The following is a 15,589-nucleotide window of genomic DNA, read 5'->3' on the forward strand; positions in this document are numbered from 1 at the left end:
GAACGATCTCCAGCGTCGGCCTCCTGCATGCTAATTCAACCGTGGGCCAAAGCAGGGACACACAATAGCAGAGAAATCTATAAACCCAAAAAGACAGCGTGTTTGTTTCTCCCCAACGTGTTTATTTTCGCAAACTGCGTCGCCCCCAACTCGGGACGTGTGTTGTCGACAGAGTGTTCTTGCTTCGATGTGTTTGATGTCTCTCTTGCTCTCTCTCTGTCTCACTCTCATAGGCCCTGAAGACACCGTTGCTCATGCATAATCACCGTATGCGTCTTTCTGATGTGCCTCTGTGTGCCGCTGGTGGAGGTTAATGCGCAGAGCTGCACATGCAGAAAACACAGTCCCGAATTAGAGACAAGCAAAAAAATCCCCAAAAAGCACAACTTTGCATTTCCGACGAACGGCGAAGAACGAGGTGAACAGAGGCAGAGGGGAGTTTTGCGTCGTTTATTGAGGTGATGTAAGTACCAGGACAGCTCTCCGGGCTTGTGTGTCATTTAGCATTCTGCTGTGATAAACAACTGGATTGATTATGATGGTTTAAACACAGCATACACTGTGCTTTGCTTAATAAAACCATCTACCGCTGTAATTCATCATCCTTACCGTTACACTGAGCTGGGAAATCAGGGGGAGGTGACGGGATCTGAGGGAGGAAAGCAACGCTCACGTAGAGGGGGCAAAGAGGTCATGAGGTGTGTGTGTGTGTGTGTGTGTGTGTGTGTGTGTGTGTGTGTGTGTGTGTGTGTGTGTGTGTGTGTGTGTGTGTGTGTGTGTGATGGCAGCATCACCAGTCCTCCAGGGCTCAGCAGGCTAATTAATAATGAATCCCAGAGAGTCTGTGTTTGAAATGCAGATGTGCAACTGCCGGCTCCGCCTGCTCCTTCAGAGGGACCTGTGTGTGTGTGTGTGTGTGTGTGTGTGTGTGTGTGTGTGTGTGTGTGTGTGTGTGTGTGTGTGTGTGTGTGTGTGTGTGTGTGTGTGTGTGTGTGTGTGGCTTTGTAGGCCACAAGGGAAGGAATGTTGTGCTGGCTGGTTGTTTAGCTGTGGCAGAGAACTTGCTCATATTCTACATAAAATTCAGCAGGGCCATTCATTAAACGCAGACTGCGTTTGACTTTTGAGGGTGATTTGAAGGAAAACTCGGCAAGAGGAAAGGTAGATCTTTAGTGGATAAGTTCTCGCCCTTCTTTTCTGCTCCGGAGTCCTTTTCTCCTGCTCGTTGGTGCCATCAAAGGCCTCAGAAACACCCCCAACTCCTCCTCCCCAAGCTCTCGGCTCTCAATGCAGAAGAGGAGCAGAAGAAGGGCATGTGGACGAGGAGCTGGAGAGGGTCTGAAGAGCATACATCACATTTCTGTAGACTCTTACTCTTCTTCATGGGTCTCTTTTAAAGATATTCTGTGTTTATGTTCACGTGTGTCTGTGTGAACAGTTTGAAGTTTAACATATGCTAATGTTATGTAGATCTTTTTCTCTTTTTTTTTTACCAGCTGTGGTGCCTTCACTGACCCAGGAACAATATTCTAGCCTCTTCTGCAAACAGCACCTGTAACACACACACACACAGACACACACACAGAGCAGTGAATAATCTCTTTGACAAACATTACCTTTGTTTGACAGAAGGCAAGAGGGACAAACAGTTTCTATTTTTTTTCGGGCGTTTCAAATCCTTGCAGATAGAGAAAAAATAATAATAATAACAATAATAATAATATTCCAACAGTTGCTTTTGCAGAGAGTGTTTGTTCTCTGCGTGTAAAGACTGAAGACGTTTCGGGGAGCTGAAAGACTCCCTGACCCCGGGCCTGTGTGTGTTGTTTTGACTGAATTCATTTTCTAATTAACTACAAACCCAAAAACAATTTTACGCTGGGATTCGCATCATAGTTGGAATACTAATATCCACACCTTAGACATTTATTCAAAGTCTTTGCTGGACTCTGTGTCCTTCTGAATCCTCCAGGAAAATTAAATGACTTCATTTTAGAGGGACTTTGCAATTTAAACATTATTTTGATTGCATATTTCTGTATTTTACTTTACTTATTACTTTAAAAATGATATAGTCATGATGCTTGATTAATTGTGTATTGATTCTTTTTCATTTTGTATTTTTAGGACATCTGTTTATGTGGGGAAAACAATATAAATAATAATAATAACAACAAGAAAAACAGACAAAATAACTATTAACCTGATCCCCATAGCCTGAGACTGCTAAATAGATTCATTGAACCTATCTGCATGAAATTTTCCACTGCTTTTTAAATTTAATCTAAGATCTCCCTCCCCAAATCTGTTCACTGCACTTTTCCTTCACAGATTAAATAAATGTTAGAGGTCACAGGAAGCAGGAAAGGTCTTGTTAATCTCTGTTTGAGGGGGGAAATTTTCAAAATAAAAGTAACATTTTATAAAAATTTGTTCTTAATGAATGACACATTTTGTGTTGCTGCAGTGCTAAAGCTCTGATCACCAGTGCCCATGTTAGACGTTATCTACCCCCGTTATCTACCCCCCCCCCCCCCCCCCCCCCATAAATAACATAATGGACGTTTCCGGTGGAAAATCTGAAAATGGGATAACCTTCACATAGATTTGTTTCCACAAAAGTCTTCATTCTAAACCTGTTGAAGACCTTCTCTATGCCATGATGCGCAGATGTCTGACTCTCTCTCTCACACACACACAGTGAGACAAACTGCCTCTTGAACAGTGCAGACCAAACAAACGCACCGGGCCTCATGCATTATGAATGTACATTTACACCGGCGTGCTCTCATGGGGATGAGTTTTAGCTCCACGTCGGCTACACTCACTCACTGGCGTGTCCGATGTGTGTGTGTGTGTGTGTGTGTGTGTGTGTGTGTGTGTGTGTGTGTGTGTGTGTGTGTGTGTGTGTGTGTGTGTGTGTGTGTGTTTAAAACCTCTGCTGGACACAAACACAGAGGTAACAATGGAGTCTGTGACTGACAGCTCCGTGTCAAAACCAGCGCTTTAAAAAAATGATAAATAATTTTTAAAAGACATTTTAGTTTCGGGTGTGTTTCTGTAAAAGACGCACCCCCCCCTCACAAACACACACTCCCCTCCGGTGTCACTATCCTTTATTAGCGACGTCACGGGTTAATGGGGATATCGATTTTACTGTCTGGGAGCTTGTAAAGTGTGCGCGGCGGGTGTCAGGGATGAGAGCACAAGCACAAGTTTAGACTCAGAGGTGACATGGATGGATCGAGATTCCTTTAAAAGAAGCCAAACCAAAGAAACTACAACAACAACAACAATAATAATAATAATAATAATAATAATAATAATAATAATAATAATAATGATGATGATGATGATAAAAAAATGTGCTTATGAAAAATAAACTACAAGAACCTCATAAATACAAATTAATAAAAGTGTTTTCATCCCCCTTCTTATTTTGATAGGAAACAAGCCGGGAAATAACGTTTATGTCATGCACGCTTCTAACACCGAGGAGCAGAGATTTAAGCTTCGTGGGGAAAGTTTGCAAAGGTCACGACACCAAGTGGCAGGTCCCGCCCCGAGGCCCAGAGCTGTCTCCACAGCAGACTGAGTCTGATTTATAGAAAAGCTACAGCATTAATGTTGTGACCTGAACGGCCAAGATCGAGGCAAAAAAAATAAAAAAATAAAACAATATAAAATACTTCACGACTGTCAGCTGCAGTTCTAACCTTGCATATGAAACGCAACTCCACTGTCATTTTTTTTAAATAATATTTTTTTGGGGAAAAGCTTCCAAACTATAACAATAAAACTGAAGCACTTGTCAATTATTATAAGAGGAAAAAATGTAACAATGCCTTTAAAGTTAGAAACATCATAGAGCCAAGACTCAGACTCTCCAAAGGAAACCTGTCATGTTGTCTCTCTCTGCTCTGTTCTGCGGCATATATATAATTAAAGTGACCTCACATGAGATATTAATCAGCAGTGCTGAACACAAATGTTGCGCTCGCGAGTGCATGTTTCAAACTTGCAATCAATACGCGGTTTATTAGAGACCTTAATAAACATGACGGTGGATATGACACTCTACTCGCATTCGGTTTTGAGTGAATCTGTTTCTTTTTTTTAGTGTAAATAGAAGCATTTATTTACAGTCCCACGCGTGCCACGCGAGGAAGGAGGGACACTGCTTTTCTTTTCCTTTTTCCTGAAAACTGAATCCATTTTTGTTTTCTTGTTTACCTTATAATTTTATTTTAGTCTGCCTAAATGAAGTCGTGAAACAAATCTATTTATTTCCTTCTCTGCTTATACAGTAAACAGCCCGAGTCAGAAGATAATCACTGGTTAAGACTCGCTTACAGCCGCCAGGCAAACACAAACAAGCCGCTGAACAAACGCTCCACGAAGCAACACTAACACACAAAGACACACACATAAAATAAAAATAAAATGAAGAAATGATAAGTCAGTTAGTTGGAGTTATTTAGCACTAGTGCGCACTGGTTTAAGATAGAGTCTGCAGTGTTAGTGCGTGGTGTAAGTGTAGCAGGGCTGGCTCGGGTTATCTGTGAATGGGCTCTTTATTGGAGGCGCGGAGCGGGGATTTGCCTTTTATTCGCCTCGCTATGGAAACGCGCTCGACGGCAGAAAAATGTTGACGCGAATAAAAGGAATCGGCACAAGGAGCAGTTTCTAGAGAAGCATCTGTTACACTTAGAAACTTAGACTATCGAGAGCAATACAGCCCCCTCTCAAAGTCCCTCTCCTGTCTGCTTTATGCACCACAAAAAAACCCGCAGACTTCATCTTTGTAAAGACCCGAAAATGAAAAAGAAAGAGAAAAAAAATGTTTTTTATATTCAAATTTAGTTCGAGTAAATCTGAATTTAAAATCTTACATTTTGTTCAATTTTTCGTCTTACATATAATTAATTAATTGTTTTTTTCCCAGGAAGATCCTTTTTATTTCTTTTGAAATGGAGACCCCCATCCTCCAAAATCACTTCACGGTGCGTGTCATTTAATATGACACGTATGAAACTGCGAGAGCCGCTACTAACGCTGCGCAATAACTTTATATTTTGCATTTAATTCTCTCCCCCCCACCTCCAGTCCCATAACAGCTCCAAACGAAGCAACCCAATTCAGCAAACTAGGCCACTGGAACAACACTGCCATTCACATCAAATATTCAGCCACTTTCACCCAACTTCCACAGACGCAGACACATAGGGAATTTACACGTAAGGCCGCAGCAGAATGAGAATAAAGACACGACAAAACGTATCTGATTAATTATCCTTCCATCCACAGGCGAATCTACTGCACCATGTAAGAGTTAAGAGCGCAAACATCCTGCCATCCTCACAGCTAACTGCCCGTCTGTCACCCCCACCCCACCACGGTTATCGAGGCCCCGTCCACCCTCCAGCACATCCCTGTCCGAAGTTCTATAGCCCGCGCTCAGCTCACCTTGCTCCGGCCTCCTCCTCTGTCTTCCACCAGCAGCGTGTAGCTCGGCTATACTCGGCGCTCTTTAATGACTTTCTGGTGGCTGCAGCCTTCTTTTATTTCTTCTAAATGTATGAAAATGTATGCAAATTTAAATCAAGCTTAACCTGGGAGCTCGAGCAATATATTTAATGGAATTTCAGACCAATAAGGAGATTGCAACGCAGTCTTCTAATGGCAAATATAATTACGCCGCTAAGTTAGCTCGCTGATTTGCAGATCTTTTTTTCCCCAACTCTGAGAAGACCTGATGAGATTCTTAAATACTGGGAGTGATAAGTGTCTACTGGCTGTGCTCGCGTTTATCTCTTTGAACGTGGGTAACATGGAGACGTTTTCCTTCTGGGAAAATGTGTCAGGTGAGCAGATGTGGATTTTGGGCTCTTGTAGAAATATTATTTCATATCTCTATGTGTTTTATGAATATTCCAGTTTTGGAGAGAAAGACGGCAAGAGTAAAGTCAAACATGTGTGTTATATTTTCACAAGCTCGGGATTATGGATAGCCCGTGCGTAAAGCAATTTTGCCTGAAACACTCTCTCCAGACGTGTCATTCTACAAACACCTGAGGAAATATTCTCCAAGTTAATAATTAGCAGTGAGAACTGCTCTTAGTTTAATTGTATCCTTTTAAATTAAGTGCTGGCACGTCTAAGAAATGCCATTGCGCTTTAATCTCCTTCTTTGCGCGCGCTCAAGGGTGACAGGAGCAGCAATAAACTCGTGCGTAAATCAGTTGGAAACTTTAATTAATAAACAGGAACTGCGCTCCACGCTCACATCATTCCACAGCCAGACCCACTGGACCAGCACTCCGACACACTTCCGGTTCGACAGCCTGTAAACCTTTTCCTACCCGCAGCTCTGCTGCCGGAGGCGGAGGTTTCGGGTGTGCGCCGTCATTGGCGGAGACGTGTCGTCACCGCGTCTCGGTCGGACTGTGAGTGGTGGTGGAGGCTGTCAGTCACTCCCAAGCTGCTGCTGAGCCTCCGGAGAGAGGGAGATGTCAGAGGCTGAGCTGCTCCCTCTCTTCAGTAGCATTAGTGGGGTTGAGCAGCCAGCATGGCCACAGCTGCCTCTAGCCCCTACACCCTGCTCAGTTCCAGTCCCATGATCCACCCGGAGAGCCAGGCCATGCAGCCTGCTAGCCCCTACAGAGGACATCAGAAACTGCTCCAGAGTGACTACCTGCAAAGTGTCCAGAACGGGCACTCCCTCGGGCACCAGTGGGCAAGCAACCTGTCGGAGGGGAGCCCCTGGTCGGCCTCCATGGAGCAGCAGGACGTGAAACCGGGCCGAGAAGACCTCCAGCTCGGCATCATCCATCACCGCTCTCCGCACGTAGCGCATCACTCTCCTCATCACAACAACCATGGCAACCACCCGGGAGCCTGGGGTACTCCGGTGTCCCACAACTCCTCGATCACCAGCGGGCAGCAGATCAACATCTACTCCCAGACGGGCTTCACTGTCAACGGCATGCTGGACCACGGGGGACTCACACCTCCACCCAACCCGCAGGGCCAAGGCATGCACCCGGGCCTCAGGGACACACTTAGCCCCGAGCACAGCGACCTCGGCGGACACCACTGCCACGACCACTCCGACGAGGAAACGCCGACTTCGGACGAGCTGGAGCACTTTGCCAAGCAGTTCAAACAGAGGAGAATCAAACTGGGCTTTACGCAGGCGGACGTGGGTTTGGCTCTGGGCACGCTGTACGGTAACGTCTTTTCCCAAACTACTATCTGCAGGTTCGAGGCTTTGCAGCTGAGCTTTAAAAACATGTGCAAACTAAAGCCGCTGCTGAACAAGTGGCTGGAGGAGGCGGACTCGTCCACGGGCAGCTCCAGCAGTATAGACAAGATAGCAGCTCAGGGGAGAAAGAGGAAGAAGAGGACGTCCATCGAAGTGAGCGTGAAGGGAGTTCTCGAGACGCACTTTCTCAAGTGTCCCAAGCCTTCCGCGCAGGAGATCACGTCGCTGGCGGACTCGCTTCAGTTGGAGAAGGAGGTGGTGCGCGTGTGGTTCTGCAACCGGAGGCAGAAGGAGAAGCGCATGACACCGCCCGGAGAGCAGCCGCCCCACGAGGGACCCTATTCTCACAGCGGGAGCGCGGGAGACGCCTCCTCGTGCCATGATCTCTGACCGAAGCACCTGGAGGAATCCCCCCCACGCCCCCCACCCCCTCCGACACACACCTCCACCTCCACCCGGTGCAGACTCTCGAGCGCTCGGACGCGCGGTGGCACCTTGTAGCCCTCCGCACCTGTCCCGGTACAGACTCGCCCGGATGCCTCCAGCACTGAAACAATAACAGAGATACCTGTTCAGCCTTCGTCATTGTTTTTCCTGCCACGAGGGCATTATCCTATAGCGGCATATCAAACATCACATTCCAGATCACCTTTCTTTTTCTATTTTCTTTTTTGGGAGAGCCCGCCACTTTTTTTTCTCTCCATCACGGATATACATACAAAAAATGTGCCTAATAACCTGCCAGCGCCTTTGGTTTGTGCGTGTGTGTGTGTATGCGTGTGCGTGTGTGTGTCACCGTTTTTAACATCAGCTCGGTAATAACGATAAGATGGGACTGATGGTTTTGTTTTTATTGTTGTTTTCGTGGCTTTCCTCACACACGCCGTGCTCCCGTTGTACCCACGATCGGCGGCGTGGAACCAGTAATAATAACAACAACACCAATAATAACAATAATAATAATAATAATAATAATAATAATGTTACTGTTCTTAATTGATTTGTACCAGCACCAGAGGCCATTTTTTACACTCCACCTCACGCTTCCCCCTCGGGCTTTTCCAACGCCTTAGTTCTCCTCATATTTACAGTCATTTACTTTGTAACGTAGAAGATCTGTATTTTTTTTTTCTTTTTGTGCATTTGCAACCTTAGGCCCTCATTCCAGCTGTGCAGCCACTCTACATGACTCTTGGAGGACTGTTTTGCTTTCTTTTACTTTTGGCCTGTAGCTTACGAGGGTTGTACGAAGCCACGCGCAGTTGCAGCTCTATTTATTCATTTACTTCTTTTTTTATTTCGATCATCTTCGACCATTTAAACTGTGCGGACTCTGAAAAAGGACACGAAAGAGCCGAGAGTCTAGAAAGCAACGCTATACACCTGCCTATAATTTTAATGTACGTTCACTATCGAAATTTTATAATCTTAAATACTCCTGTTATTTGGTTTATTTCTTAAGTATTTTTTCGAATATTGTACAGTTTTATATATTACCCTTTTGAAGTCATTAATTTAAATAAATGATCTTAGTTATTCACGCACTTGATTAGCAGTGTTTTAAAAGAAAGAAAAAAGCAAACAAACACGCGAAAAATTTAAAAATCAAAAAACAAAGAAAAAAATTATTTTCAATAAGACTGAATGAACTGTTTCGGCGGTTTTATTCCAAATTTCAATGACAGCTCAAGTAATTATTTATTTTCAGTATAAAGCTTGTATTATGTTTTTGAAATAAACTATGTATGTTGTAATAAACCATTTCTTGCTACAACTGCTCACTGTCCGAAGCAGAAGTCAGCTTCTGATTTTCTTTTTTTTTTTTTTTTTAGAAAAGTAAAGACTATTCAGAAGTTGTTTTTTTTAAATCACAGCTTCCTCTTATTGTTATGGAAACAAAGCAATAATTTAAATGAATCACAGCACTTTAAAAAAATATTGCTTTTAAAAGCTTGTATATAATGTGGAGCATTCTGTGTGGGAAATGGTTCGAGCTGAGCTTGTGATTAATTCTGCAAAGTCACCAGATCAGTCCCTTAATGCTGCTTTCAAACTCTTATATTTAGGTGAATTATATTGTTAGGCCGCGTAACCTTCACTTGGCCTCAATGTCATGTCAAGAGGCATCTTTTGCCAAATAAATAACAAATAAATAAATAAATCTCTACAACTAACAGCTGTAAAATATCCAGTGGTTCACAGAGACCCTGCACTGCAAACTGAGACGCTTTCTCCTGCAGTTCCACTGAAATGTTATTGTCCGGGCCCTCTGCCCTTCTCAATCAGACATGCGTGATTTATCGCCTGGGCCGCTGGGCCTGACAGCAAAACACAATGACACACATATACTCAGACACACACACACACACAATCAGAAGCAGATGAATCTCATTTCAAAGGCTATGGCTGTGTATAATTGGCCATGCCAGGGCAAAATAAAGCTGTACTCCCCCTTTAGAAAAAAGAAAGAAAAACATCATAATGCCCCAAAATAATTTAGGGATGGTTTTGGAAATAAGTAGATGCATTCAGTACTGCTTAAATGTTTCAAAAATAGATCTGGAGAGGGAAAGTGAAAGAGGGAGAGGGAGGAGAGGAGAGGCGGAAGGGTGCTAGGCCTTGCCTTGAAATGGGGAGCCTGACTGGAATACTAATGTGTCTGAATTTATGCATCTCCTCAGTCTGCAGCCCTGAGAGGGGGGTGGGGGAGACAGAGAGAGAGAGAGGAGAGAGGAGAGGGAGGAGAAGGGGAAAGAAAAGGGTGTGAGGGTGGAGGTGAAGAGGAGGAGGGGGGGGGGGGGTAATGTAGAAGAAGAGAAAAGTAAAACCATGGCTGATTGATTCTATCCATCTATTTTAGTCTGAAATAATCCCCAGCTTCTGGGAGGAAGAAAATGACCCTGGAAGGAAGGAAGAACCCAGAAGCCGAGCAAATAAAGCAAAGCAAGCCAAGGTCCACGGCGGCGCTGCGGTATCCTTGAGCCTCTTCCACCTCTCCTTCCCCATGCAAACCCATCCAAATATGTTTTTAAAGAGTAACCAGCACCTCGGCGTGAATAACTTACCAGTTTTAAAAATGACTGACTTGGGGAGATTGTGTAAAGGATATTGAGTAAAGAAGAAGAAGGGAAAAAAGATAACAGGTGCAAGATGAAAGCATACTTCAGAGGTATTGAATGATGAACTTCAGGTAATTATTTTTCAAAAAAAAAAGGAGAAAAAAACGCTTCAGGTTGGCTCGGCTCGGCGCTCTGGCAAATAATTGAGCTTCTGAATCAGATCCTGAGTGACTGAGTGACAATAGAGAGGCAGGAGTGGTGAAGTTGTGCAGTAGCAGTTTTGGAGGATGAGCAGAGTTGTTTACGTGCAGATTATAATGGGAGCAGCTGACTCACACCTTTTCTTTTTTTTCATAATTACATCTCTTCTCTAACCTTTTGTTCTCTTTTAATCTATTCTCTCTTTCAAAGAATCTGTCTGAAAGTTAAACCATTAAATAAACTGTTTTCCTGTATTTTTTATACTGTTACTTTGCCCATAATCATAATAATATTAATACAATCTGTCAAGCTCAGTGAAACGACTGAAACACGTTGTGATTAAAGTAACTTCAGGTGGTGCAAAGATTCTGGGGAAGGCAGGAAAGAGCAGAAGGGGCTGATATACTGTTTGCAGTAAAACGTTGGAGGTTAAAGCAAGGACACTCAACATCACATTTCTCTTTAATTAGACAGGGCTGCAGTCTATCTGCCATAGCAAGAGCACAGAGAAGAGCCAAACAGCAGCACCACATGAGAGGATGGGAGTAATGAATGTCGGCTGCTCGTCTGCCACGTGGTTCTTTCACTTTTGGACACCAGTCCTGTCTCTTCCTTTAACTTAAAGTGTATAAAATGATCCGCTCTCCTAATGTTTGCTGTGTCTGCTGCGTTACCTATCGTACTGCGTCCTTTCTGCTTAGAACTGGATACCTGCTGTATTCAACCACATGTGACCAGTTCAGCCCCTCATTTTTATTTCTCTTTTTTTCACTTTTGCCTAATCCGAACTGCCTAAGACCTGGCAGGATTTGTATGACAAACATATATTCCTACCAAAACTTTAAAATAAAGTTCAGTAAACATGACCACTATTACGCGGACTAAAGAAATTTAAAAAATGACAACGTTTGATACAGGAATAAAAAGAAGTAAAGCAAATAGTTATTATTATAGTGGATGTTTATGGAAAACGATCCAAAGATTTCCAAGGAGACAAGCAAACTCTTCAATAAAACACACCTTACAATCTGTTAGGACCAAGTGGTTCAGTCTGAGAGGCCTCAGGTGAAGCTAGAGGAAGAAAAGAGGGAAAGATTTGATTCATTCTTCATAAATAAGCTCTGGACTCAGAGCATAAAGAAAAAAAGTTAACTTCCTCTCATGGGAATTGATTTAGTTGTTTTGGAGTCTTGTCTTTATGTTCACACTTGTTGCAGGCCGATTATAATGTACACCACAGCATTTTTCAGCCTCTGTAGGATTATAACCTCCTGGTCCTGCAGGAGCACAATGTCTCAGTGAGAGAGAGCAAACTTCACAGCTGCTTTATCGCCGCTGGTGCTGATGCACTGGAGGACAGTCAGCTCTGTATACCTTCCAACTGGACGGTGGAGAGACAGAAGAAAAGCAAGCAGGGTGAGGATGAGGAGGGAGAAAGGGGGCGCATCTGCAAACAGGTGTAAGCTGAAATCAGTTTCACCTCCTCAGCTCTGGTATTGTGACACCAGGGTCGGCTAACTGTTAGGTTGGGTGGGTTTGACTCTTCCAGAAAGGATTGCTCCATCTCTCCTGGCAAAAGCATAAATTTAGTTTTTGTATGTGTGAGTTTTCCAGGTTTCTCACATGAGTGGAGTCACTGATGAAGCCCTTTAAAATCCCAGAATCACTAGTGTGCCCCCCCCACACCGGGTCAGTAATTAATAATAAAAATCGTGTCAGTGGAACAGCTGCCTCTGACATCCGGTTGCTCCTCTCTGTCTAGGCTGTGTCATTCATGCCTTTGCAGTCAATTAAAGCTATATTACCGCTGTGCAGTGTGATCCATCAATTAAGCAACATGTGAACACAAAGCGATACAGTACAGCTTGACATTTTCCAGGCTGCACTTTTTTGTTGATGTGACGTTAGGGTGGTCACACGTGGCCCACGATTAAGCTGTACAAAGTGCCAGGTTTATAGGGGAACCCACGAACGTGGAAACACACACACAGAAGAAAGGCCTGTTTGTGGCGCAGTGAGTAAATCACTGTGTCTGATATCTTCATTTGAGACAGGGGGCTGATCACCGCTCGTCCTGCTTGTTCCACATTAACTCATTATCACACGCGCTCACTCCATTAATTCTCCCGCTTTTATTAGCTGCAGGAGCGCGCGCGCGCGAACACGCGCACAGTGGGCCGATGACAGCCACTGCCTCTACCTCATCTGACAGCTAATGGCTTCATTAGGAGCAGCGTGTTAATTGGCTGACTTTAGGGAGACGCTCGTTAATGAGGATAAATAGATTCACACCTGAGCGGGGCGCTACCCAGCCACAGCAGCACTGTGGGAGCCGTGGAAGAGACGCGAGTGTGGGCTGCAGATACGACTGCATCGGTTTGAGTGAGCGGAGAAGAGACCTGTCCCGCTCTCCTCCTTCCTCCCAGCCTAAGCGCGGTGGTGTTTTCATTGCCAGGCAGACTTATTAGCCGAGTGGTTGATTAGCACCAGGAGGCCAAAACAAAGAGCAGTATGTCAAAGCAATTAGCCCCACTGTTTACCTCTTAGCTCCCACGATGACTGCAAAATGCATCTAATCCAGGACAGAGAGAGAAGGAGGGAGTCAGCTCAGACAGTTTCAGGAAAAGGACAACAGCTGGTCCCTGGGCCAAAGTGTGTGTGTGTGTGTGTGTGTGTGTGTGTGTGTGTGTGTGTGTGCGCGCGCATTGTGATGGGAGCAGTCCTCGTGCCTCAATCCATCTGCTTTCCTGCCTAGACCCTCCATCCTCTGCTGTCTGCTCGTGACAGCTCCGACACGCAGACACTCACACGCAGACGCGCGCTTCTCCTTTAACACGCCACTGCTTAGAGGAGCTCATATCCTCAGGGGAGCGGGGTGGGGAGGTGGTGCTGGTGGGGTGGGCAGACAAAATGGAAGCAGGCGAGACTGATGATTTACATCAGGGTAGGAGGACACGGATCCAACCTGGGACGCTGCGTGTTCAACGCTTGTGGAAGTTGGCATGTACTGGAAGGTAATACCACCTAGTGGTGGCTAGAACCCGCTGCAGGTCATTGATGTTTGTTGGGGGAGGCAGGGGAACAAAGGGAAGGAGAAGCGGCTCGAGATGCGCAGGTATTTTGGAAAGAACCGGTTCACTCAAGTTCGCAAACGAAAAACTTTTTTTTTTCTGACACAACTGTTAAAGCTATTTTAGTTGGAACATCATTTAGTTTTCAACAGGACAATGACCCCAAACACACCTCCAGGCTGTGTAAGGGCTATTTGACCAAGAGGGAGAGTGATGGAGTGCCTCCACGGTCACCTGACCTAAACCCAGTCGAGATGGTTTGGGATGAAATGGACCGACAGAAGAGCCAACAAGTGCTCAGCATCTCTGGGAACACCTTCAAGAGTGTTGGAAACCATTGCAGGCGATGAAGAGTGTGCAAAGCAGTAGTGGCTATTTTAAAGAATCTAAAACGTGTTTGGAGTTATTTCAGACGTTTTTGTTTACTACATAATTCCACATGTGCTCATTCATAGTTTTGATGCCTTCAGTGAGAATCTACAACGTAAGTAGTCATGAAAATAAAGAATGAGAAGGTGTGTCCAAACTTTTTGACTGGTAGTGTAGCAGAGGGTGTTGTTAATCAGTTTCAATTACTTTGGTGTCAATAAAATGAACAACAGGTGTAGTAGAGGGGCAACAATGAGACAACCTCCAAAACAGGGATGCTTTCACAGGTGGAGGTGATTGACATTTTTCCTTCCTCAACTCTTTTTGTTTGTTTTTCACTAGAATTACACTCAGGGTGAGTATCACAATGGATCAACTGCTTATTAACATCTATATCTACACAGCCAGTCACATGGCAGCGACTCAATACATGTGAGGTCAAGGCCACGTGCTGAAGTTCAAATTGAACATCAGTGGAGAAGGTGATTGAGTGACTTTGATTGTGGCATGATTGCTGGTGCAGACTCAGGCTGGCCTGAGTGTTTCAGAAACTGCTCATCTGCTGAGATTTTCCCACATAACCAGGTGATAGAAGATAAAACAGACTGCGTTGAGCTGATAGGAAGGCAACAGCAATTCAAACAACCAGTTGATACAACCAAGATGTGCAGAAGAGCATCTCTGAACGTCTAATCTAGAAGCAGCTAGGCTAAAGTAGCAGAAGACCATGATGGGTGCCATTTCTGTCAGCTAAGAATAGAAAACAGCCAACAATTTACTAGGGTTCACCGAAACTAATAATAATAATAATAATAATAATAATAAATTTTATTTATGAGTGCCTTTCAAGTCACCCAAGGACACTTTACAATAGGATAAAACACCTAGTAAAACAATGGCAGAATAAGAACAATAAAATAAAAGCACAAGATAAAATGAACAAACAGTGGATTCACAGTGAATATGCAGATTTGAACAGATGAGTTTTGAGTTGGGATTTAAACTGGGGGAGAGAACCAATATTTCTTATTTCAGGGGGCAGAGAGTTCCACAGCCTGGGAGCAGAGCAGCTGAAAGCTCTGCTTCCCATGGCGGTGAGGCGGAAGGAAGGTACAGTAAGCTGGATAGAAGAAGAAGAACGGAGTGAACGGGCAGAACAAGTGGTGGTTAACAGGTCAGAAAGGTAAGAAGGAGCGAGGTTATGAATAGCCTTGAAGGTGAGCAGAAGAAGTTTGAAAATTATCCGGAATTTCACAGGGAGCCAGTGAAGTTCCTGAAGAACAGGGGTGATGTGCTGGTAGGAGGGGGTTCTGGTGATAATGTGAGCAGCAGAGTTCTGAACCAGTTGAAGCTTATGGAGGGATTTTTGGGGGAGACCATGCAGAAGAGAATTGCAGTAGTCAATACGGGAGGTAACAAGCCTATGTACAAGAATGGACGTAGACTGGGTGGAAAGAGAAGGAAGCAATCTGTTAATGTTACGTAGATGGAAGTAGGCAGAACGGGTGAGATTATTGATGTGAGATTTATAGCAAAGTGAACTGTCTAGGATGACACCAAGGCTCTTAACCTGAGGAGAAGGGAAAACTGTGGAGTTATCGATGGTGAGTGAGAAAAACTAGATA

General features: G+C 44.4%; 1 protein-coding gene across 1 annotated transcript; it reads left to right on the forward strand.

The window, feature by feature from the left end:
- The first annotated feature begins 6,496 nt into the window (after positions 1-6,496).
- On the forward strand, positions 6,497-9,043 carry LOC146717308 (POU domain, class 3, transcription factor 4-like). The gene has a single exon (XM_085474256.1). The coding sequence runs from the start codon at positions 6,569-6,571 to the stop codon at positions 7,652-7,654; it is 1,086 nt and encodes a 361-aa protein (XP_085330382.1). The 5' UTR covers positions 6,497-6,568; the 3' UTR covers positions 7,655-9,043.
- Positions 9,044-15,589: the final 6,546 nt, after the last annotated feature.

Source organism: Copadichromis virginalis, linkage group LG2 (genome assembly GCF_057382275.1).
Source record: "Copadichromis virginalis isolate Kocher_CV1m ecotype Utaka linkage group LG2, C_Virginalis_male_GT1.1, whole genome shotgun sequence".
Lineage (NCBI taxonomy): Eukaryota > Metazoa > Chordata > Actinopteri > Cichliformes > Cichlidae > Copadichromis > Copadichromis virginalis.

What these genes read in the sequence shown, in the direction of transcription:
- LOC146717308 (XM_085474256.1), top strand. Translation starts at nt 6,569, where the DNA reads ATGGCCACAGCTGCCTCTAGCCCCTACACCCTGCTCAGTTCCAGTCCC.